Source organism: Drosophila mauritiana, chromosome 3L (assembly GCF_004382145.1).
Source record: "Drosophila mauritiana strain mau12 chromosome 3L, ASM438214v1, whole genome shotgun sequence".
Taxonomy (NCBI): domain Eukaryota; kingdom Metazoa; phylum Arthropoda; class Insecta; order Diptera; family Drosophilidae; genus Drosophila; species Drosophila mauritiana.
Window position 1 is genome coordinate 16,698,849 of NC_046669.1, and position 25,559 is coordinate 16,724,407.

Genomic DNA, 25,559 nt, shown 5'->3' on the forward strand with positions numbered 1-25,559 from the left:
ACGGTTTAATTTTGAATTTAATTTTGAATTTCGCGCCCTACTGTCGCAACACAACACTGATCGCACGGTTGATCTGGCAACGCCGCCCTCTCCAGATCACCCGTTGCGCCGAGTTGGCAGCGCTATCAGCTGTTTTTATCAGCTGCAACAAACAAACGCCAGCCAATAACCAAATTTACCCATTTACCTGAAACAGGCGCGCAACTAACTCGCGGGATTGCAGCGCAACGTTGTGGCGCGGCTCCACCGTGTTGTTCTGTCACTTTGCCGCACTCACCGGCTGACACAACTTCAACAATTTCGAATTTTTCGCGCAGCGTTACTTTAAGACGTCCGTCTTCACGGCGATGTAGACTTGGTCTCCCGCCTGCTGTGTGTGTGTTTGTGTATGTGTGTGCGGAGCGTGGTTAAAAAGTGCCAACGCAGCATGTTTTCAACATTGTTTAAATTTATATGGTAGACAAGCGAGCACACACACTTCGGCACACCGGCGGACGTGGATGGGACACCCAGGACAGCCGCAACTTGTGCTTAAAGTTTTAAATTTGCATAACACAGCAAGGAAGCAAGAAGTGTAGAGCATAGAGCATGGAGTCAAGGAGGGTCAGTCGAGGACATTCTACTACTGGCTCTCTTACGTAATTGCCGGGCTCATAAACTCCAGGACCAATCATCATTAGGCGCTCGGTCATTACATAATTATCGCAATCACAACTTGCAGGTAATTGAAATTGTGTGTGGTGTCCATTCGGAGTCAATTTCGATAAAGTTTCCCTCAATTCCGATTCCGGTCCGTATACTGGCGGCTTCCATTTAACGCTAATCACTTGCAGTCACACACAGCGAACTCGAAACTCACTTTGAGCCAAATAATTTGTCTTTCTATTTCCGTTTAATGGCCGCAGGGCAGACGAGCGGTGTTGGGCAAAACCTTTCTTGCTTTCCGGCGTTATAGATTGTTTTTGGCCAAGGTCAAAAGCGGGCCACTCGGGGCGGGCTAGGTGACGGTTTTGCTTAATTAGAACATTCATTAATCAAATCAAAACCATTTGCCACCCCGGGCTTAGGCCTAGTCGGGCCAGGGCAGGCCAGGAAAAACCAGGCCAGACAATGAGGAAAAGCGCTCGGCGAAAGCGAAAAAATGAAACTTTTGGCAAATGGCGAATGGCGGCCAGGCACGCACAGGGCCCAGAGAAACTGGCTAAAAGGAGGAGAGTGGCAAATAAATTCGGTCGCACAGAAAAACGACAAGCGGCATAACAAAGCGCACAGATTCGGCAAAAGGACGCAAAATAACGGAGCCACAGGATGAGCCAACGTAATACAACAAAGGACGAGAAACGGAAAAATGCGACCATTAAAACACATTTGTATATCTATTTTTGGGGCGAAACAAGCTCAACCTCAAACTTCAGAGCGGCGGGCGGTCCGCGAATGCCACAAAATCCCGGAGCCCCGGAACTCCGGAACCCCAAAAAAAAAACCCGAAACTCTAACCGAAACCGAAAGATATAGAAACGGCGAAATGGAAGACCAACAATGGCCAGCACACACAAATACTTAAAACTACTTTAATTTATGGCACACGCATTTCTGCGTTTAGCTCAGCCCCTTTTCCGTTCATTTCCGTTGCTATTCATGAGAGTGGGGTTTTTCCGACGGGGGTCGGAGGTCAAAGCAATCAGTCAGCAAACAACATGGCTTTGAGCCCTGCCTTTAGTCGCTCTTTCAAAGGATACGCTCTCTAATAAGTCGCCCAAAGAAACGCACCAATTCAAAGGCATCTCGAGGCGAGTGTTGCGAGTTTTCCTCCATTTCCATCAAATTTATAAGTGTACACCACATATGACCCAGCCAGTTATCAGCGTACGTGGCTGAGATTTGGCTGGGAAATTAATGAGAAATCATAAATCAGGAGATAATTGGAGAGCCCTGGCGGCCTTTTCTTTTCTCTTTTTCGGCGGCTCTGGCGGTTTACAAAGTCAAAGCGATATCGTCAGTCACTGGGCTTCCCTACACTGCAGTCAGTTGCACCCACTTCAGCAACCAGATGCACTGAGAAAATTATGAATATTATTCAAGTTCAAATCTTAGATCTGATCCAGCAAATGCGTATTTATTTTAAAAGAATATCCCATTTAGCAGAAGTGACATTCCACATTATTCCATAGACACACAGTTTGTTTTAATGAGAAACTTATAAAAGGCAGCTTGATCCTGTTTTTCAATGTTTCTTTTTTCTCCGTGTACGCCCCTCTTCTGGCTTTTCTGCCAACTGCTGAGTGGGTAAATTATGCATAAGCGCACTACCAGCCACATTATGACGAGGCAGGCGGACGTCTGATGCAGAACGCAGCTGCCTGGATTATATATGAGTGGTTTGGGTATGGGGGCGAAAAGGTGAGCGGAAAGGGGTGAGTAGAGAAGGGGGGACGGATCAGGAAGGGGGGCTGGCAACTCACTTGTCAACGTGCTCATCACATTTCTTCCCAACCAAACGAAACGAAACGAAACCGCCCAAACCACCCAGTTTGCCGTTTATGCGCACCAAGGCAAACAAACAGCAAAATATTTGTATGCTAAGCCAAACACATGCGACGGCGAAGCCCCACAATGCCACGCCCCCCGCTCCAGCTGCCAACAGACGCCCCCATTTCAGAGAGTCAGCCCAACGCGGCTCAAGTATTTTGCATTGCTAAGCAGAAATTATAAATCAGGGCAATTGTTGAAGATTTGCAGCCCGCACAACTAAACGGGATGGCAGGCGAAGGCGAATGAGAACCGGAATGAAAATGGGAAATGGGAACGGTAAGGGGGCACGCCGGGCGGGGAGGGGAAGGCGGAGCGGCAAGGGGGGTGGGAAATGAGGGGTCCTGGGATTGCGGCACGCACGCCTCGCTGGTTTCCCGGTACATGGCCGCTTCTGCTGTTTCTGCTGCTGCTGTTGTTGACTAACTGACTGGCTAAGTGACTGACTGACTCTCGCTTTGCTGTCTGTCCTGCACTCGAATAAAAGTATCCATCTAAACATAAACAAAATTGGTAGTAAAATACAACACACAACCTGATAAAATACAAAATGTTGACAATAAATAAGTATTGTATACATAAATAGAGAAATCCTTTACATTGTGTAACGAATATCCCATTTATTTGTCCATAACTTAAAGCTAAAAAATATGAAATAATTCTATTTCAGATTGGCAACTTTTATGTAATAGTTTCCGGCTATGAACATGATTTTAAGACATGCATTTATTTTCAGAATTCAGAAGAAGCAGCTATGAATGTTTTGGCGAGTGTTTTTTCGGGCCTCGCGTCTGATGAACGTGCACAGGCAGTCAAATATTTTGCAAGGACGAACGTGGAAAAATAAATAAAAATTCCCACAAAAATGAATTTAACGAATATGAACGCAGACGCGGGACGAGACGAGACGTGAGGTGAGGTGGGCAGTGGGGTGGTGGAGCCAGAGAACTGAAATCATAATTTAATTTAACGTATTTTTCGTTGCCAAAAGACAAGACGGGAATCACACACACACACACAGATACACACACACTCGAACAGGGAAGAGCGACAAAAACAACAGATGGCAGGATGGCGGAATGGGTAGAGATTGGGATTCAGAGAGTCACAATCAGCGGCAGGAACAGAAGTCCTGCTGCCAGACGGGCTAAAAGCAGCGGAAATAACACGCTCCGCAGCGCCGTTTAAAAGTGTAAAAGCCGTCAAGAAAAAGCTGAAAAAAAACTAGCAAGAGAAAAAAAATGGAGCAGGCAGCTGAAGGAAACAGTCGCGAGTTTTTCCAGTCGCCTCGGTCATGGTATGAGTCACCTTGGTAATAGAATCGCAGCGCGTTTTGCCTGGATTTTAATTTTAGTAATGGAAGACAATGGCAGACAGCGGAGATGTGGAGAGACAAATAAGCTTAGCCAGCAATGCAGCATCCCGACTAGAGTAAAGATGATAAGGCGGAGGGCAGAGCGGCAAGATTTCGCCAGATTTATTGCGCCACGTTGCAGTTTGAAGTTGTCGAGACAAATAAATCTATCCGCAGCGCAGAGGGCACATTTACACATGATTGTTATTATTTAATGCTGTTATTGTAGCTGCTGCTGCTGCTGTTGCTGTCATGCGGTTTTTTAAACGATTTTTATTAGTGGAAAGGAAAAGCGGAAAACGGAAATAACAGCCACGCGCCGTAAAGTAGACAACACATTCCGAACACACTGCTTTCTCCGGCCGCTACCCACTTTCCCCGATTTCTGCAGCACTTTCCGGGCACGACATGCAATAAATGCATTTTGCATGGTGTGCACGTAAATGACCGCCGACGATTTAAATTGTTACGCTGTGGCCGGCCGAGCGTTGTCTGCCATCAAAATGCATTACGTATACGCAATAAAAATTACGTATACGCCACCGAGTGTGTGCGTCGCACGGGGGAGTGACTGCATTTTATGCGTGCCGCGCATTATCATTTAACATTTCCGGTCCCGTTCAGTTCGGTGCGGTTCGGCACGGTTCACGGGCTCTTATTTGGGTGGCTGTAACAATTGGCTAAATAGTTTATTGTGTGCGCGAGTTTGGAATGATGGCAGGGGCCATCGATTGATTGGCAATTGAAATGCGCGCAGAGCGCAGAGGGCGGGAGTAAATCATGGCGAATTATGCAATTATAACGATCATCTGGGATTAAATAGGTAATTGATTTTTCAGCATGCCTTTTAAATCACTCCGCGCCCTTTTCATGCCCATCCATTCCATTTCCATCTCAATTTCTAGTGCGCAGACATTTGGGTAAATATTTACCCTACTTTCGTTACCTTTTCGCATTTCATCATCGCTCGACTAAAAAATTGCAGTCGTTCGGCTCTGTCAACTAATCATACAGAAAGCATTTCGCCCGCAACCCAAAAAACCGTCAGTTGACCAAGCTGCACGGGCACAATAATTTTGTAAATTATTGCGCATACGCCGCGTGTGTTTGTCAACGCAAAATAAAAACGTCAGACCGAAAACTTGTAAGCATATTTCCCTCTGGGGATCGCCGCGGTTCATCCCGAGCTTGAGCCAAAGCCCCAGCTCATTTCCAGCTCAAATAAGCGTAAGTAAATTTGTAAGACAAACAAACAGGGGGACAAGAAAAACAGAGACCTGCTGTTGACGACGCCACCAGCAGCAGCAGCAGGTAGAGCACTGGAGTGGGCCAGCTGCAGGTGGACAGGTGTACTGATGCCCGGCCAGCCCTCGAGGAGAGTCTGGCCTGTGTCGCTCATCAGGAGCACCTCTCCACCTCGCACCAGCTACCCAGCTCTCGAGCTCCAAAGCCAAGTCAGTCCAAACAGCTCCGGGCGCCAGAGAAAGACAGAGAAAAATGAATAGCCGAGGAGCCTCTGGTCCGGGGCAATATTCATTCCGGTGGCAAACAAACACGCAGAAGCAACAATGGTCACAACAGCACAGCACACAGGGAAAAAAGGAAAAGTCCCGAATGGAAAACCGGGGACAGTAAAGTCTCATCTTTAATTAAATCTAATGAAAAGCTTAAGAGGTTGGACAAGCAGTAAAAGACAGATGTGAAACATATCTTCGGGTTTAGTTTCGGGATATCAATTGCAGTCTGTTTAAAGCTGGCATTAAGTTTTTAAAAAGAAGATAGAATAACAGTATTACTAATTTTCAGTCTAATTCGTTTTAATTGTTAAATATCAAGCATATTCTGCACTAATATAGCAGAGATCATAACTATCAACATTTAATAATCATATTAATAACATAATACATTTATTTTATTATTGTTTATTCAAAAGCATCAATCAATTGAAAATTCATCTAGGTTTTGTCATATACGATTTTGAAAGGAACTTCCTTCAATTTAACTTTTAAAAGTTCAATCTTGATGAACTAATGTAATCCTAACGAATGGGATGTCCCGAGAAGTCCTTGGTTTTTTGCTCACTGCAGTAGACAACAACAATAAGCTCACTAACGCCTCGGACGCTGCCATTTGTGGCACGCCCCGCCCACCGCCGCCCACTAACCCAGCGCCCCCTCAAGTTATCATAGTTGATGAACTTCGTGTTCAAGTTGTAGCACAAGAGTTGACGCCTCGCAGCCAAAAACTGCGACTGCTGCTGTTGATGGCCTCGCATCTGGATGGGCGGATGCTGGGCGGAAAATGGGCGATGGGATGGGGCATGGGATAGAGGAAAAGCGGGGGAAAAGCCGCCGCCAGCTGTAACACTGATAGCAATTCCAAGAGACAACAACGGGCGCCGTGAAAACTCCTGAGCAGCTCTTTGCTTTTCGTGAGTTTTTGTTTTTCTTTTAGTTTATTTTACTTTCGTGTGCCGTGGCGGCGTCGGCATCTTCACTTTGGTTTGATTTTATTATGTTTTTCTTTGGGACCGCACTGGCCCCCATTTTCCAACCCACTGCCCCGCCCCCCTGGGCAACCCAATTTTCCCTGGCCACATGCTGCCAAGAGTTCTCTTTGCTTGTATTTGACTTGGACTCGGCGACCTTTGGAGAGGTTGAGCAGGTTGAAAAACAGCAGAAGCGGCAGAAGCAGCAGCATCCCGAGCCCCGTTACAATATCAAGTTAATTGTTTGAAATAAGTGTTGGCCCACGCCCACCCAGCGCTTTACTTTTTCACCCTGATTTTCCACTTTCCACAAGGCCCCGTTTGTTCTATCTTGTTGCTGATGTTGCGGTTTCTTTTGTGCCGCCTTTGGAAACTACCCACATTTATAGTGTTGTGGTCGAAGCTTCTCGCTTTTCCTCAGCTGGTTGTCAACGCCAGCCACAGCCCCAAGTTTCCCCTGTTTTCCCCCCCAAAATTTTCTCCCCTTCCCTCTCATTTTTCCACCCTTCTGGTGTTTTTCAACTTTTTCGTATTCGCATCTCTGTGCCTTATTTTACTTTGACTGACTCTCGCCACGGAGTCTCAATGTTTGGAGTGCACTTTACCCGGCCAACTTGAAATGAATCTAATAACTCGGCCCACACACACATAGATTGGTAGCAAAAACAATGCCCTGAATATACTTTTTTTTTTGGGGAAGGGTGGAGAGAAGATTGTTGAAAAGCGGATTTTGTTTTGCAAGTTGCTCGAGTGCTTCGGCGGTTTCTTTTCCACTCCACACTTTCCGCATTGTTCGCTGGCAATTCAAATATTTTACTTGAGGAATTTCCCGATCCCAAGCCGAACCGGTTATAAGTTTGCAGCCCTCCAATGTTAACAGCTCTATTAGTTCAATTTATTTGTCTGGCATGAATTTCATGGGAATGGGCATGGGCATGGGTGAGGGAAAAACAACAATTTTCCGGGCACCGAAACGGAGAAACCCAGTGACATTGCCAAAGACAAAAGTGGGCGGGGCGCAGGAATTCAGCTTGATTGTGTTTGCAATTTCATAAAATAACAATTCGCCAGCGCCTTGGCATCTTTCATCCTTGTTATTGGCGCCCTGATTGCCGCCGGCGGTTGTCGCTTGTCCTGGCTTTTCCGCAGGATTCAAGTGGAATGGAATGCGTTCGTAAATAGCTGGCAAGGTGTGGGCCCGGCATCCGACTGCTCCATCTCCATCCGCATCCGCATTTCCATCTCCACCTCCCCAACGCAATATTCATCACCATTCCCATCCCAATCCCCATCCCCAGTACCCAGTACCCAGTACCCATCCCATTGCAGGACCCAAATTCGATGGTGGAAAGTCAGGTTCCCGCTGCTGGGGCATGCCAAATTCAATTCACACAAAATACCCGTAATTCAACACCCCACGGATGGAGATGAATATGCCACTCCACTGACTGATTGCTTTTGCCTCCAAAACAAACTCCCCCAGGGCGCATTGAAATGAGTTAAACCAAAGCTGCCAGCCGCTCAAGTTTTCCTCGTTTTCCACGATTTTCCTCAATTTCGCTCGCCTTCCTACGATGACTTTCCCATGTCTGAGATTTCAGCAGCACAGCAGCGACATCTCAAGCGACTCGTTGACATATTTGTATTGTATTCAATCGATGAATTTCTGCAGCTTCTTCGCCGCATGGCCCATAAGGGAAAATGACTTATTTTGCTTACGCACACATTGAACAAGTCCTCAAGCAGCAGCTTGCCATCCCGCCATCCTGCCATCCTGCCATCCAAGTATCCTGGCATCCTGTGCGGACTTGATTGCTCTCCCGCTTTTCCATTCCTTCGCATTCTGTCCCACTCTTTTCACTATACACGGCAAGATTTTGTAACCAATTGAGATTGTTGAAAACTCGATTCATATGTTATTAACAAGTTTTCATTTCATATATTAAACCTTTCATTATCAATAAATATTTTCTTTTAAATTTTAAATTATAAACTATCGCATCTTGAAAAATCATTATATTTATTTTTACTTTCATTTTATCATTTCTTATTTTACCTCATTCTCAAAGTTTTAATGCCTTTTGTCTATCCAGTGCTAAGCTATTAATATCAAAAGGAGTTCTATTTTCTTTTCCCGCTTGTGTATGCATTGACATTCGTCTTGTTTCGGCTCCTGTTCCATTTTCCAGCGGAAAAGTTTGCGCTACACATTTTTTACTTGGCTGACTGTCGACATTCGCGTTGATATTAAAATTTTAATAAACCCCTGCACGTTGACTGGGGGAATCTTCAGCTGGTCCTTCTTTTTGAGCAGCTCCTGCTGGTGCTCCTTCCCTTGGCTTGCCACCATCCCCCCTTTTTTTTTCCTTTTTCTCCCCCGCCGTTTTCCGCGCTTTTCCCAGCTTGTTGCACTTGACGGAAACGCGTCAGTTGGGCGCGCTCACATTTCCCCCGCCACTTGCGCCCAACCAGCAGCTCCCAATTGGTTTGGCACAACGCACATTTTCATGCGGCGACGAGACGAAAAACGAAAACGCCATAATGCTGGAATTGCCATATATATACACACACACACACACTTGCGTACTTGTACACTGGGGGCCCAGCTGTCTGATGGCAATGATTTCTTTTGGCTCCACGTGAAACATGTTGATAAATCAAATCCCAGGCCCCAGTCAATGCCAATGCCAATTTGGTTGACAATTGCTTTCTTTTTTTGGTTTTCCCGCATGAATGACAGCTAATTGCTGGGCGGGGCTTTTTTTTGGGCTCTGCTCACCACTTTGAAAAACTACAGCAAGCTGCAACTTTAAGCCCTTTTCAAAAAGCTGGCCAACTGAACAGGCTTCCGTGTCAGGCAAAAGCCAGACATTTGTAATCCATGTTCTAGCTGTCTCCGGAATTGGCTTTGCGGCATCGGACAATTCAGAGAAAGGCCGGCTGAAGCCCTAAGCGCGTTGCCCGGAATGAAATCAAATAAAATAGTTAGTAAATAATAAAACAGTCGAGCAGCACTGGATTCCGGGCATTCGACGAGGATTTTCAAGTGGAATAGGGACTTTTAATGCCCGCTTAGGCTGGCGCTTTCCACTTGCCGCTTTTATGGCCAATGGCAATAGACGAAAATTTTATTATAGAAAACGTCTTTGGGCTTTGAGCCGCTGGCAGTCAACAAACCATTAAACTCAAGTGTTTACCACAAGCCCAAGTCACTAGACACAAATCTAAAATGGCAGTTAGACAACTCGAGCGATGTGGGACAGCGGCTAATGTGGTTACCAGACTAGGCTCCTAGGTGAGCTAAGTCCTGCGGAGTCCTCGATCTCTGGGCTAAGTGCTTCGAGCTGAGCAATTTGAGTGCTTGATGGCGAATTTATTGCCAAACAGACGCTCATGGTTTAAACTGCGCATCTTTATGGCTTAAAGCAAGCCAGTAGTTTCAAATTCTCCAGTGGGAATGTTCTGCATAGCAGAGATACAATATCTTTTGGGGCTTTAAAAGCGCCAGTTATTATTATTAATTTTGTTGTAACACGAACAACAATTTATGAAGTATTTCCATATTTCAATGTAGCCATCAATGGCTTTTTCATCAGCTCAAAATGAAGCCATTGGCCGCTTGAAACATTCATGAACCAAAAAAGTTGATGGCAACACGGACTGCTCATCAGAACTTCTAACCAAGTTGAAACCGCACTATAAATATATTTCAACTTATTTATGACCACTTTTCGATGAGGGCTTATTCGCGTTTACAGCCGGGTTGTAAAATTTATGAGCCAAGGGGTCGGAGGTCCTGGATCAGGATCAGCTCAACGGAGCAGAGAGACACGCGAATTTCGATGTCGCGTTTATTTTCCTGGTGCGTAATTATTTTTATGACATTTTCCCCTGCCATTTTTGGGTTGGCAAAGGTAGGGAGAGGTGTGGGTTAGATAGCCAGTGCTATATGTATGTATGGCCGAGGTCCTTTTTGTCCGGCAACCGTGCTGAAGTGTTGGCGTTTGCCAAACAAATTAAAAGCAAATTATAACGAAGCAACGAAAATGAAACGAAACGAAACGATATTATCAGGCAGCAAGGACACAAAACTACATTTTAGAGTCCAGCCGAAGGCGAGTCCTGGGAACTTCGAGGATTCCCCCTCACCGATGATGGTCGTTGGAATTTTAATTTCTGTGTTGTGCTTTTCACTCGGGCAATGCCACTTAAAGCGATTTACTTGCAAATCTTGGTAATGGATGGCAGCCAAGGTGAGAAACGTGCCCGAGGACCAGAAGTCCTGCGGAGGGTGCGAAACGTGCCTGACGTTGGACATAAATTAATTTATTGCGTGCGCGCCTGGCCAAGAAAACAAAAAAAAAAGAAAAAAATAACAGAAAAAATGGGAAAAACGCTAAGAACACAAAAAAAATTTGAAGAAGGAAGGAAAACAAAAACAAACGACGCGATTCGTTGAATTGTTTGAGCTGCCAGCATAAAAATAATTCATTGCATACTTTTTGTTGGGACGAGACCCGAAACTTTCATTAAATAGCATTAATAATAAAGAGATGATGGCGGCATTTAGGGGGGTATTTAGATATTAGGGGACTTATAATGAGCTGCCTTATTGACGTTAGGTGTTGTTTGTATATATGTACCATATATCTGATGAAGGTGAAAGTAATTAAATCTATATGTTTGCAGTTTTTGCTTAATTACTAAGCTGGGACATTATTTAGCTTTCAACTTCAGGATTGCCGTTATTTTGTTTTGAAAGCGGAAGTTGCCCTTCAAAACTCAGATCTATTTTATCATTTCCGGAAAATCCTTTTGTCTGTCTGTGTTTGCAGCATCTTTGGGATGCCTTTTGCTTGCGTTGCACTTGCATTTTCGCAGCACTTAGATGGAAACTTATGGATTTAGCTAGTCAATGCACTTACAACGAGCTTCTTTGTTGGAATTGTGGCGGCTGCTGTCGTCGACAGCGGCGTGAACGTCGACTGCGGCGGCGGCGGCGGCGCTGCGACGGCGGTCACGGGCGGACTAATTGCTTTAATGGTCGCCTGCGGAAGCGGCGGCTGCTGAAATAACTCCGCTGGCTGCTTCACGTAGAACAGATTTACTCCAAAGTGTGAAATCTTGATGGGTTTTATAGCAACACCTTCGACAGGAAATGGGTGTGTTTGGGCCGACTTAGGTGCGTCGGCTAGTTTGGCTAAGATCGGCTGGCTGGCTGATCTTGGCTATATATGTGTGTGTATTGGCTGCGCTTCAATCTATGGCTATAGCTGTCTGCTGTATGTTCTGCCGGATTTTCCCTGTTTCGTAGGTTCGTTCACAACTTTTTGAGAAGCTCTAATTGTGGGTTAGCGGGTTGTCAATATTTCTTAAAACTTGATTGGTTAATCCTTTTTAAACACTACTAAAGCTCAACGTTTGACAGCGCGACAAATGTCCTGCTCCTGATTTCGAATTATGTTTTGGGTATTGTTGTTGATTGCACTTGAACGCGTTGGTTGCTTAAAACACACGGTGACAAAAATCTCAGGACGCGATTGCCGCTTCGTACGAGAGAGTTTTTCTTTTCCTTTTTCTTTTGCTTTTGTTTTTATTTGGAAAGCGGTTTTGACTTTGTGTGGATTACTTTCGTGGATTAATTACTTGGCTCGATGACTCGATTTCGATTTCCCTTGGCTGTCGGCTGTTGTAGTTGTAGATTTCTTGGTTTCACACTAGGCTACTTGCACGGTTTTAATTTGCTGAGGAACAGAACGCAACGACTGCTGGACTCGCTTGTCTGATAACGACTGAAGGACTCTCGCGAATTGCGTAGGATTTTTAGCAACAGCCGAGCGCAGCGGGATTCTCCTGAGCGTCGCTGCCGACGTCGCAGTCGCCGTCGCTGCTGTTGCTGTTGCTAGTGCCGTTCCCGTTGCCTTACCGCCGTCTTCCTTGCCGGCGCAGAAGCATTACAACAGCGGAAGTGGCTAACAGAGAGAGCGAGCAGGACAACGGACCGCGGAGAGCGAGCGAGCGAGAGCGCAGAATGCACCCCCACACGGAGTGGAGCTCTGTTAACTGCCAGCCCGCATAACAGCCAGGGTTGTCGAGCTCGGTCACTTTTTTCCCTTTTCACTTTTGGAATCCTTATAAGTTTGAGAGGGGAAGTGCGAGTCAAATGCATTAGCAAATCCCTAAAAATGAATGAAAAGTTGCCTCCACTAATAGTCTCTTTACTTTCACCACAAAAGTGTGGTTGCATACTTTCAGGATCGATTTCAGTGGGATTTTAAATCACTACATGCTTACATTTAAGGCGTAAGCAGCTTAAAATCAACGTATTTTAGATTTGTTTATTTGCACAACATGTACCAGTTGACATCCTTTGGGTTATGTAGTTGACAACTACAAATCTATTTTAATATAATAATTTACAATTTGAAGTCACATTTTAATATTTTTGTAAAAGGCAACACATTATTAGTTTGTGAACATTAACATTAACTTTCCCCTTTCCTCACAACTTTTACCTACTATGTTGCAATCGAAAACAAACAAACAAACAACAAAAATTGGACATTCACAGAACATTCACTTTCAGCAGGAGAAATTATTTAACAGTGCTTGTGAGAAACTTTTCAATTGCAACAGCAAGAGAGAGGAAGGATGACAAGGGCTTTCTCTCGGTCTCTCGGAAAGAGAGAGCAAAAGCGAGAGAGAACTTGGTGCTCCACGCGCGTCATTGTTGCACCTTTATGTTTGTTTTCGTGGGTGGCCCGCACTCGCTGGAGAGAGGGACGAAAGAGGAGCAAGGACGGGGAAAGGAGCGGAGCGCGGAAGAGAGGGAGCAAGAGAGACGGGGAGACGATGGCGCAAACAAACAACAATAGCGATTCGAGTCGGCAGAATGTCCATGTAACCTCTGCAGAGGGTGTCGCTGATGTCCCGATGATTATGTTGATGAATAAGGATAATGCCGATGTAGCCAGGTGAGTCTTAACCCTTTGTCACAGAAATGTGGAATTTAGGGTAAGACAGTGAGCATATCTTAAAGTCATAGGCTTACTGATTATAGACTTTTTGTTTACCATTTTGACTTAAAAGATTAAATAATCATAAACCTTTTAGTACTTAATGGAATTCCGTCGAAACTCTTATAAATGAACTAATTATTATCAATGCATAATACAATTAAAAGTAACTTATGTTTAAAAATTAGAAATCACTTCGTAAGTTATGCACATGAAGATGAGGGCACTGAATTGATAAATTATGTCTCTATCGATTTGATAGGATTAATTATTATTATCAAATTGTTATCGTTGCAACTATCTTCCTATTATCATCATCGCCATGAAAATCGTATTCAAGTGAACGAACATCAAAGACTTTTTCGTCTCTCAGCCTCATTACAATCCTCGACGTAAGTATCTTTCCTGGTTGCCTCTTCATCATCGGCATCTGTATCTGCATCATCATCGCCATCGCCATCGCCATCGCCATCGTCATCATCATCATCATGGGCAATGTTGTCCTGGTCGTTCCCGTTCTCCTCCATTGTTGTTCGTCGTGTGTCTCGTGCGTTGGTGAAAGTGTCAACTTGACATTGCCTGGAGTGCACGCGCCACCGCTCTCTCTCACAAGCACAAGCACACACACGCACACCCACACACGTGTATACATGTATTTGAGGGCTCTCCATCGGACACACACACGCACACAGTGGCAGCTACATCCTTACAATCCGCTTGCGTCAAATATTTTGTTGGCCCGGGGCAATTGTTGTTGCTCCTCGCTGACAAGCGAATATTGCTCGCAGCTGGGAATTTTGCTCACGCCACAAAAAGGACTCACTTCCGCTCTCTCACTCTCTCTAGCTACCGCTATTTGCCGCTCTATCGTTTCTTGCGCTCTCGGCGCAAGCTCGGTGAAAGCATTTCCCCTGGCTCCGAAGGAAAAGCGGCAGCGCAGTCGGCGGCGACAGAGGCTGCTGCCATGGCAGCTTTATCAGTGCCATGAAATGTTGTTCCCGGAAAATAACCCAAAGGAAATGCTGCACACACACACACACCCTCGCCATGTGTGCGAGTGTATGTGTGCAACCAGCAGCAGCAATAACTGTGTACATGTAAATCCTGGTTTGTTTCATTTGCCGATTTGGAGCACCGTCCTCCGCATCGCCCCGCGCATCCGATCCCCCCGCGCCGAAAAGCCCGCCGGCACTAACTTTGTACGCTTGATGATGATAATAATGTTGCCCCTTGCCTGGCGCACTGAGAAAAAGTATCAACCCAATTGGTAATCAATCTGGTCGAGTCATTCTTGAGCAAGACATATTTCTTAATTGGATGATGATTTTTTAAGGAACTCATGAGGTTATCACTCAAATCATAAATAGCATTCTTCAGCTATGAGAGAAATCTGTAATAATCTGTAGGGAATGTGATACAAAGTGCTTAAAGAATTTTCAGAGTACTTTTGTTAATTCTTCCCATTTATTTAAAATTATATTTAACCTTCTGTCGGCTTGCTTCTTGTACAGATTTCTTATTATGATTACTGTAATGAAATTCTTATGTCAAAAGATGCTATAAATCAAATCAAACTTTACACCATCAAACCATTTTAAAGTTAAAGACCTACGCATATGTCCTGTCTGATTTTTCGCTGTGTATCAAACGAACCGTGCCCAAGCCAAGTCAACCCAATAGCAATCCCAATAGCAAACCCTAACCCAGACTCAAACTCAAACTCGACCCAGAACCCCAGCCCATGCCAATCCAATCCAATCGCACGGCCACACCAGACATCGTCTATGGAAATTCGCATGCCGATTTTCGAGCGATTGCAATTGATTTGTAATGTATTTCATTGTTGTGCCAGTGTGTGTGTGTGTGTGTGTGCGACGGAGTGATGGTGCTGGTGAGGGGGTATGAAATTTCTATTGATTATTTCTATTGCCTTTGTTCGCCGCTCGTCGCTTTGTTCGCCATCTAATGATAGCTATGGGGGCATTAAAAATGTCATATACAATAGTTTTTGTTGGCAACTAACCGAAAGCGTATAAAGCAGGACTTAAAGACCAGGAAGTGGACCAAGTGGCAGGTGCATGGCCAGGGATAAATTGTAAACTTGGCCGCATAACGCCGCCAGGACACGCAGCAAATATGGGAAACGGGAAATAGGCAATAGGCGGCAATAGGAAAATGGGAGCAGAGAGGCGGCTATCAGCTGGGGAATTGGCATGTGTACAAGTCAATTATGGGTCAAAATCCACACAGGAGTTGAGTTGACTGGATGGAGTTTAGTCGAATCGGGCTGGGTGGAGTGGCAAACACTCGAAGCTGACGCCAATGCCGTTGCCTTTCTTAGCTTTTCTTTGCTTTTCGCTGCTTTTCCTCGCCTTTCTGCCACTGGTTTTCCTTCGCTTCAGCTTCAGATTCGGCTTCTCAGCGCAGCTCAACGCACATTTTTATGAGTTCATTCGCTGCGCTCCTTTTAATACTCGCTTTAAGGACAACGCAGGGTATATGAGGTGTATAACGACCACACAATTTTTGCTAATTCCAGGAACTAGGAGCGATAGGGGCAACAAAGTTAGTAATCTTGCACACTTAAATCCTTTTCATATCCTTGGAAGCTCAGAAACAAGAACTGTAAGAAGCTGCTGCTCACATTGTATAACATTTATTTATAAATACAAAATTTATAAAAATACAATTTATAAATATACATTTTGAAGCTTATTATTAAAACTGAACTAGGTATTTAAGTAATATACATATTAATAATTAATATAAAAATAATTAATAATATTTTCCTTAAATAGTATAAAAAAGTTATGGCAAATGGCCATTAGCTTATTTAATCTATTTAAAAATTGCTAAAGGAAAATAATTCAGTGTTTTGACATTTGTGGTCAGTTACAATTACATAACTTGAACAACATACGCATATGGATATATTTTTTTCCCTACAAAATCTATGAATTGATTTTGACTTATTTATGGTTATTGATATTGACAGTACTGCTGTTGGCGAGCATCTTGCAGTCGTGGAGATAGAAAAAATATAATACAATTTCTAATTTGAGTTCCTTTTTTTGATATCCCTTCAAGACGTGTGCGAGAAATGGGGAGATTTGGGGAAACTGGTCGGGGTAAGCTGAACCATCAGCCATTGGCCATTGCAAATGAAACATGTTTGGCTTTATCGCATTTATTGACGACTCCGCCGGGACGTTTTGGTTGCCTTCCTCCACAGCCACCGAAGCCAGATCAAACAATGCCACTTGGGAGGAGGTATGCCCCTCGATTTGCGCTATCGAGCAGCGGCAAACAGACTTATAAAAACATTATTTTATGTGCATGTGTGTGGGGCAGATTTAAGCGGAAATGGGCGAACTAAAATCACTAAGAAAAGCAGTCATAGATAAACAGTGGAACATGATGAATGTGAATATGATGAAGCGTGAAACTTGCAAAAGATATCGCTATTAAATTCCTTATCTAAAGAAGTTTTAGACTAAAGCTAAAGTTGAATTGAATAACTTAGCAACTTTGGCCGTAAAATGTAAAAGAATATAGTCAGGGTCATTTTCTATAAATTTGAAAGACAGCATCAGGTGGCCTAAAAATCATGTTTTCAATATCCAATGCTGATAGATCTCAGATCTCGGATTGCGACTGCATTTCTTAGCAGAATATGAATAAGTTATGAACGAACTACTGGGAAATCCTCGCTGGATGTCCGGTCGCTTTTAAGCATTCCACTTGTTAAGAGCTTACGCCGCGCACTTGGCTTTAAGCCACGCCAACAAATGCCACTTCATTCGGCTGATATTTGTGGCCGGCACACACACACACACACCAGCCACACAGCGAAAATAGCAAAATCACACACATCCTTTTACCATCAATTCTCTGAGCAACAAACAAACACACGCACAAAAATATAAAGAGGGGGTCGGAGCAGGAGATGCCGCAACACGCAAAGCTCTTTTCACTACAAAACGGAAGTACATAGAACCAGGAACAGCCGAAGCGGAGGAAGGCGGTGGAAAGCGGTGGAAAACCAGGGGGAAAAGCAGGCCAACACACTCGCATACCGCCACAAGCTTAGAGCAAAATACTGTGGCAGAAACTACACACCATCGCAGGAGGGGGGGAAACTGGAAACGGGAGGCACGAGATATTCATTCTATCGTAAAATAGGTGAGCCATGCGAATGTGTGTGTGTGTGTGTTAGCTGGCGAGTGTGGAAAAAACAAGCGCCAACGCTCTGGTCAACGGATAACAAAACATAAATAATAACGACAGCCGAGTCAGCCAAGGATGCTGGGGAGAACCAAGGTATACTATATACAATATACGGCGGGGTATCTGGTATCGAGTTGCCCAAGGGCAGCGCCACCTAGTGGCCGAAAGCAGATCACCACACATTCACTAAAAACCATATTCAGCAGCAACATTAGCCGGAAAATTAATTAAGTCATTTTGATTAAGATTTGCAATATTTAAGATTTATTCGAGCAACCTTCAGCCAAACATTTTGCTTTAATAAACGTAAGTATATGTCTTGTATAAAATCTTAAAACACTTTGTATACAACGAATCAAGTGAATCCAATATGGCAATCGAACAGGTATTCATTCATAATGAATAATGTGAATAATGATATTTCTCAGTTTCTCAGTTTATTCCAGTTTATCTGGAGTACAAAGAAACACAAGTACAAACTATTGAAGTGTAAAATTATACTGAAATAAAATGTGCTTCTTTTTTAAATAATATTTATTTAAGGTCAAGTGATTTTAATTAAAGTAATTAATAACCTTAGGCCATGCCAAAATGCGACATTAAAGGCTTGAATAAAAAGTTGAAATAAAAAGCGACTCGGCACTCGGTTAAAGATTGCTTTATTCAGCAGCAATTGAAATGGAAAACGCTTTCGGCCCGGCCTGCCTTCCTGGAATATCCTTAATCGCCCTGTCCTATCGGTTTCCTGTGAGCCAGAACAAAAACAACCGAAAAACCGAACGGACAGGGCCGAAATGTGGGTGGCAGGATAAGGATAAATCCCCCACAACGGTACGAGAATAATGTGAATGTGAACGGGCATATAACTCATTTATTCATTTACTATATGTGGGAGCAGTAAAAGTTGTGAGAAATTTTGTGAGAACTGGTAAATACGAGAATATGGATGCTATTAAAGGGAAGCGAGCTTCAAAATTCTGCATATATATATATATATATATATATATATAAAGGGAATTGCGATGCTTGCGTGTATTGAGGCTTGCGTTTGATTTAATAGTTTATTAAGATACGAGCACCAAGTGCAGATTACGGCGGGCAAATTTGCTCTGCGGTCCGCTCGCCACCCCCCCTGAATTTCCACACCCCCAACCCTCGATGCACCCGAAACCACCACCTCGCACTATTACCGCCGCCCCTCCCCCTCTACCTCCCCGTAGAAAACCCACCAAGACACTTAAATGCGACGACCACTGGATTTTGGCTGTGGTTTATGGGCTTGAGTTGGGGCATAGATTTCGGCTTTCTTGCTTTCAAAGCGTTCGGCATGGGGGGAAATGCGAATTTCTGCCCTAGTAGTTAGTTACACCAATAGTTTGTAGCTTGGCGACGAAACTGTTGAATGGATTCAATGGATTTCGCGCGATTAAGATTCGCTCGAGTTTCCCTACTCAATCAATGCAATTATTTAAATACACCCGTTTAGTATTTACAGCGCTTTTCATTTGGTATTGACACAGTACTTATGTACATTTATCTCGTTTCTTTGCGACTGATTCATTTTCATTGCCAATTTGTTGCGCTCACCGAAACGGGCTCATTTAAAAGGCTCATAAATTAATATTTTCACGCTTTAAATGCCACAACAGGCATACAGGATACGCGAATACATATTAAACACATAATGGGCCTGTGTGTGTGTGTGTTCTAGACGATTAAAATGGCTGTTAATGACAAGTGAACGTTATAAATAACAGCAATGAAGAATTTCTTTTCCAACCCCCCCACCATCACGGATGGCTGATGGGTTGTATCTGCCGGCGACACTGAAGGCTGCCTAATTATTTAAGATCAAGCGGCGGCGGGGAGATGCCAATGCCAGTGTGCCGAACAATGAAAATTAAGGCCAAAGCCATAGACAAAGTCGCAGCTTCAGCTTCGATCTAATGATGTTGTCTTGGCCTGTTCCACGCCTCGATGTTATTAATGATGCCCGCCCCCCCTATGACTGCCATTCCCTGCACCCCATACATGCATATATACGCATACCTTTGGCTGCGAGTTTTGGGTTTCGTTGCCTTTAAATTACGTATACGCCATATTTTCTACCGCCTATCTTATGTTCGCTGCACTGAGGAAAATAGCTAACTAAATGCTATCTATTGATAAAATCAGAGTTCATTTTTTAATATATTATTATTAGTATTATTTATTTAGAAACATTTTAGTATTTATATCATCTTGGCAATAAACAAAATCCTTGCTTTTTTATTAACTTATTTTGGGGAATGTAATTTTGTAAGTTTATTCCTGAATTGATCACATTTCCTCAAACATTTCTCTTTATAAATAGTCTTGATTTCCGGTGTAGTTACTCGCTCATTCCATCGCTCGTCCTGTTTAGGCAGATGTCGGATGTGGCGGGTGGCCGAGGGTTGGTGGGGCTTGTGGGGGTAGTGGGTGGCAAGTGGGCGGGGTGCAGTGAGCGATTGAACCAGCAAACAACAGCAGCAGCAACGAAAACGGCAATAGAGATGATGACGGGGAAGCCAGCACACGGCGAAATCAATGTGTGTGATTTGCCAATTATGTGGGTTATACTGCCAGCGTTTCGTATGCGTGTGTGTGTGTGTCAGAGGGTGCGTATGAGTATGGGTGCTCTTTGCAGAGAGCGCTGTGCGTGTGTGCGCCTCGTCATTACCGCTGTTTCCATTTCCGGCAGACAGGCGAGGCTTCGATGTCAATTTCATAAGCAATTTACGCAGACAGCGGAGGGGGGCGCAGGGACATCGAGGTGAATCCCATTCGATTTGCCAACTGTTGAGGCCGAAATATATATTTTTCGAACGGTGGAAATTTAGTGGCCCCCTAATTAACCAATTTTGCAGGCTTTGTGAGCAGGGAGAAGTTCACACGTTCCACCGCCGCTTGTGTCCTAATTATTGTCCTGCCATAAACAACACAAAGGGCCAAGGCAGAGACAAAAGTAATGGCCACCATAATTCACAGTTACTTATTGTTTATCCGTTCGTTTGCCCCGGCTCAATGTGGGCCATAATTTAACTGGCCAAGCCGAATCTTTCGCCTGCTTTCGCTCGGTTCGATTTAATGGCAGCCCACACAGAAATGTTGCAATGACTCGCCGCCTCCTTGAAGCTACCAGGACTCTTTCTCTGATTTAAATGATGCGAATTAATTTGGAGAATTTTCAACTCCCCCTCGCACAAAGACACACACAGGCTCACAACACACACACACACTTGCAACCTGTGCAACAATGGGTGGAGGGGAATGGGGCAAGGATAAAGCGGCGGAAGGCTGGGAAAACAATTGCCTGGCTGGGGAGAAAACAAGGCCAAGGAAAATCTCAGTGCACATAACCGAAAGCCAAAATCGTGGCCATAACTATGTGCGGCTACCAGAGAGAAGGAAATGGCAAACAGACAAAAAATAAAAACACAGCAAAAAGTGTATGGGAAAACAAAAGGAAGTGCACAAAACAAAACAATGCAACTCGGGGCCTTTCGATGTGTGAAGAGCGGGGTTCGGTCCTTCGCAGAGCCGCAGCAGATTGCATAAAAAATAGTTGAAGAGCCGGACAGCAGCAGCACCACCACCAACAGCAGCAACAAGAGTCCACCACATTGGTGGGAAACATCTCTTTTGGGTGGTGTTGCAAGTGGGTGAATGAGGGGGGATGCGAGGCGAAAGTTTAAACAACTATTTATTATAAAATACAGAAACTACAAAATACTCAAACGAAATAGGCAAGGAGAGCTTCGCAAAGGTGCGGAATACTTGATACCCTAATATTATGAAATATGCAGTTTGAGTCAATAAAAGTAGATGTTAAAACCTATTTCAATACAAAAAGAATAAACTACTCATCAAAGGAATTAGCAAAGTTGTTTATATTTTTTCGAACAAATCAACGGTAAAGCTGCAGAGTTAATAATATGCTTAGCCCTGCCCTAGCTGCGCTTTACAGGGTATCAAACCTATTTAACTCGCAACCAGAGAGATAAATTCTGGCAGACAACAGCTGAGCATGAAGGTGGCATCAGGTTTTTTGAGACAGCAGGAGGTCCAACCAAAAAGACCGAGCTTAGCCAAACCAAAACGAGCGAAACGAGACCAAACCAGACCAGGAGCCACCGATCCGATCCGACCAGAACAGACCAGGCCCATCCAATCCAGCATCCATCCAGCACAGATGAGAGAGCATGGAAAAGCGGCAAAAGCGATGCACTGAAGCCTCAACTGGCGAGCGGAGCCAAAGGAGCAACTTTTACGTGAAAATGTTCAAAATTTAATCAAATTAAAGTGAATGCGCCGCAGGCAAACATATTTCGCACGCCGAACGAAAGAGACGGCGGCATGGCGAGTGAAAGAGAGAGAGAGAGAGGATGTGCGACGAGGATAACAACTCGGCGCAAGTTTAATATGTAAATTGTTTTCACTCGGCTTTCGTTGCTTTCGACATTAAGTGGTTATCATAGCCATTTATGAGGCTGTTAAAAAGTATCTCATTAAACATAAATGGCCGTCCTTCGTCCGCTCAGCTAGAACCGCATAGATAGACAAAGTATCGGAACGTTTCTGAAACGCCCCTTTTGCAAATCCAAATCCAGAATTTCGATGGTCGCAGCTGTTTCAGTGGTTTCCGCATTTGGCAAAGGGGTTTGGAAAACCCACTAAATTTCCCCCTTCCGCACTCACGTGTATGCCGTGTACATAGATATTCTATCCGAATTCCGTTTACCTGTCAAACTTTTGCCATTTGTGGCCAACATATTTTGAAGTTGGCCCGCACACACAGCATTCTTGTTAGCCACCCACCATTCCACTCCCATTCTTCCCATTTTCCAGCCCCCCCTACCACAAGTTTCGCACACCCACGGCAATTTCCCAGAGACAGAGCCACGTTTATGCCTAAACTTTGTCAATTATTTGCGGATTTAACATTTGTAGCTGGTGCGGATTTTGATTTTTGATTCGAGTTTAAAAGGCAGCATTACAACAACAGCAACTGAACCAATAAGACTCGGGAAGTTTATAAGCTCTGGCGAAATTACCATGACACACTTTAAGAAAACTTTGAGCAGGAATGGAAATGAATTGGAAAAATGCAGAAGAAAACACGCAAATTTAAAATATGAACTGTTTAAGAGTATGTACAAAATTTAAAGTTCTGTCAACTATTTATGTATTGAAAATGAAGATAAATAGGACTTAAATTTCATTTTCTAGAAAGTCTGAAATAGGAGCCAACGGATTAAAGCCCACATTTAAAACTGAAATATCAATTGAATAAATAACAAGCAACAATTACATTGTCAATGGTAAGTATTACAAACGCCTAAGCTTAATCAAATTAAGGGAAACAACAAAACAAACATATGAAAAAGCATTAAAGATTATTAATAACAACATAAATTAAATATGCACATATATAGATGTTAAAACTGTACACAAAATAGCCAATCGTATCCTTTTCAATGTAATGAACACACATTTCAATTTGCTCTACATCACACCTGCTTTTTTACTGGCATCATTACCGCAATTTTTTCAATCAATATATTTTTTTGTTGCTTGCATTTCATGCTTGTATTTACTTACTCGTATTTATTTTTTAGCGAGCATTTTGGAATATGCATATCAAATAACTATCAATGACGTCCAAGGCCTGCCACTTGCAAATGCTGAAGTCTCGCAACAAATTATCAGCGCAAACGTCAGCGGCACCTGTCGTGTCCTGTGCCACGCCCCCACCGCCCCCGTCTCCTGGAAAATCTTCCCGCCCTTCATATCACACTCTCGAATCTCGAAGCCCCACCTTCGCTTCTCCACCGCCTGTCCGAAAGTTATAAAAAAGAAAGCAGACAACGAATATTGGCATAGAAAATCAAAAATAAAGTACGAAAGGGTCGGGGAGTTGCGGGGTAGAAAGAGGTAGATATATAAGCACGAGATGGATGGAGTGAGACAGCGAGAGAGAGAGCAGATGACATTCTGTTGACGTTGATGGCAACACTTGCAATTTAGCAATTTGATTATTTTGGCAAAGGCTAAATAAATGTGTATGCAAAATGGGTGGCAATGGTGGCTTTCTTTTGTGGGTGGAGGTCAGTCGGCACCTGGCCACTGCATCCGTCTCGCTTGCACCCACTTCTGACCCTCTCGCTCGCACACTCGTTTATTATGCGTAGCTCGGAGAAAGTTTCGCAAAGTAATAACGCCGCAAAAGTTCAACTTCAATTGAAATAAATTAATTTCAACATTCGGACTGACAGCGCCAACTAACTGACAATTACACACACTGCGAGATTGTGTGGGTGCGAGGGTTCAAGTGAGATGGAGATATGAGTGAGAGAGACAGACTCGCAGCGTGCCGCCCGTCGCATAAAATAGTTGAGTAACTTTGCGATATTTTTTTTATATTTTTTCGGTTGGCTTTGCGACTGCTCCTGCTGCTATCTTTTGTTGTAAATGTAAAATAATAACGACAAAATTGCACTTTCAACTTTTTGACTTTTTCACATGCCATTGTCTGCAGCAGAAAGTTGAATTAATCGACCCAACCCCCCAGTCCCACTGAACTTTCACCCCAGAGCCGCCCCCATTCCACCCAAGAACTGCAGTCAGACGCATACTTGCCACATAGTTTGGCTGCCTCGACGACTGTTCCATCTTGATTGATTACATATTTCACAAGTTATTGCGCAGGGCGGCAAACGGAACCGGAAGTGTGGGAATGGAACAGGAAGTAGCGGGGAAAGGGTAGTGAAAGGGGTGAGAAACACACGTATTTATTAGATTTATGGCCTGGCTTTCATGTCTGTTCTGTTCAGCTCAGCTCAGTTCTGTTCAGTTTGGCTGGGTTATAATGGATTCTGCCAAGTGTATTCACACAACTTTTAATGTATTGGAAATTTCTCAGTCTCCCCGTTGCTGCGCTTCGCCTTTTCTACACTTCTCCGTCTCTGTCTGAAATGCGCCAACATCGCATCCGTCGCACACCCGAAGGTACTAAAAAAGTAAAACTCATGTCGAAAGCGGTAAGCTGTGGCAATTGACTGAAACTGCCGGTTTAAATTAGAAAAGTTTGCACAATGTAAGTGTACAACTCCCCCTCGCTCACACATACATACACTCGCATAACCAGCACACACAGATACAGACACAGATACAGATACAAATACACACACATGAGCGGCACATTCGAGCGTGTTAATTTAATGCCAGGATGCCAGGACACAGCATTTGCCATTGATGGGCTCTCGAATGAAAGAGATGTCTGCGCCTGGTCGGGAATTTGTCACACAACGAGATCCTGCAGAGGATGGGTCCAAAAGTATTACTCGTTTGGAAATCTATGGGCCGAACAATTGTGTTTACGTCTAATTTACCTACGAAAATGTTGTGGGATGGGATAATTCAGCAGCTGTCGAAATAAAAGTTCAAAAATGTCACAAATTACTTGCAAAACCGTCATAGTCTATGATTGAGTTGGCCATTTTTCAATTACTGTTGTCATTACTTACAGTAACAGTATTATTAAATTCGAGGACATTAACATAATTTTTAATGTAAGAGCTCTAACGTACAGATTTGGGAAATTAATTAGCTAATATAAATACAACACCCGGTTGTCTGTATTAGAATTATTATATTTCATAAACAATGGTGTTCAGATAGCTAAGTAGCTTTATTGAAAAACTTTATGAGATTCTTTTATGCGAAAAGAATTTACCCAGCTTGCTTAGCGCTATTCATTGGCCCATAACTATGCGGTTCAAGTTTATAAAATAACTTAATCTAAGCAATGCCAAGCCCGAAATCCGATCTGTGCATATAATCCACTTATACGACCTGTTCGTGTACGCACCTCAACTCAACATTAAAGGATTTACCCAACTCAACGAATCCCGGATATTTTTTC

General features: G+C 43.7%; 2 protein-coding genes across 12 annotated transcripts in view; one reads left to right on the forward strand and one right to left on the reverse strand.

Moving 5' to 3' along the window:
• On the forward strand, positions 1 to 23,708 carry LOC117141066. 7 transcript variants are annotated; one of them, XR_004459454.1, is made up of 4 exons: positions 1 to 721; positions 22,484 to 22,784; positions 22,865 to 22,956; positions 23,254 to 23,708. XR_004459454.1 is itself a non-coding variant. In XM_033304362.1 (4 exons), the coding sequence occupies exons 3-4, from the start codon at positions 13,023 to 13,025 to the stop codon at positions 14,656 to 14,658; spliced, it is 1,254 nt and encodes a 417-aa protein (XP_033160253.1). In that variant the 5' UTR covers positions 1 to 386; positions 461 to 721; positions 12,943 to 13,022; the 3' UTR covers positions 14,659 to 16,122. The 7 variants fall into 7 exon arrangements, 2 of the variants coding, with proteins under 2 accessions (XP_033160253.1, XP_033160252.1); XR_004459452.1 differs by lacking the exons at positions 22,484 to 22,784; positions 22,865 to 22,956; positions 23,254 to 23,708 and adding exons at positions 3,266 to 3,443; positions 3,521 to 3,826; positions 3,884 to 4,077; XM_033304362.1 differs by lacking the exons at positions 22,484 to 22,784; positions 22,865 to 22,956; positions 23,254 to 23,708 and adding exons at positions 12,943 to 13,345; positions 13,728 to 16,122 and having other exon boundaries at positions 1 to 386; positions 461 to 721.
• LOC117141065 (RNA-binding protein Musashi homolog Rbp6) overlaps positions 1 to 25,559 on the reverse strand; it is a 175,491-nt gene that overhangs the window by 73,092 nt on the left and 76,840 nt on the right. The window contains exon 1 of one of the 5 annotated variants that reach the window (XM_033304360.1): positions 11,297 to 11,879. The exons of the other annotated variants lie outside the window; for them this stretch is intronic. The gene's annotated coding sequence lies outside the window, so the exon portion shown is untranslated. Of the gene's footprint in view, positions 1 to 11,296; positions 11,880 to 25,559 lie in introns of those variants that run through there. 5 annotated transcript variants of the gene reach the window in all.

Excerpts from the sequence above, each read along its gene's own strand:
- LOC117141066 (XM_033304362.1), top strand. The coding sequence starts at position 13,023 with ATGACAAGGGCTTTCTCTCGGTCTCTCGGAAAGAGAGAGCAAAAGCGA. Across the intron at positions 13,346-13,727 it reads GATAATGCCGATGTAGCCAG|TGAACGAACATCAAAGACTT; the intron begins GTGAGTCTTAAC and ends ATCGTATTCAAG.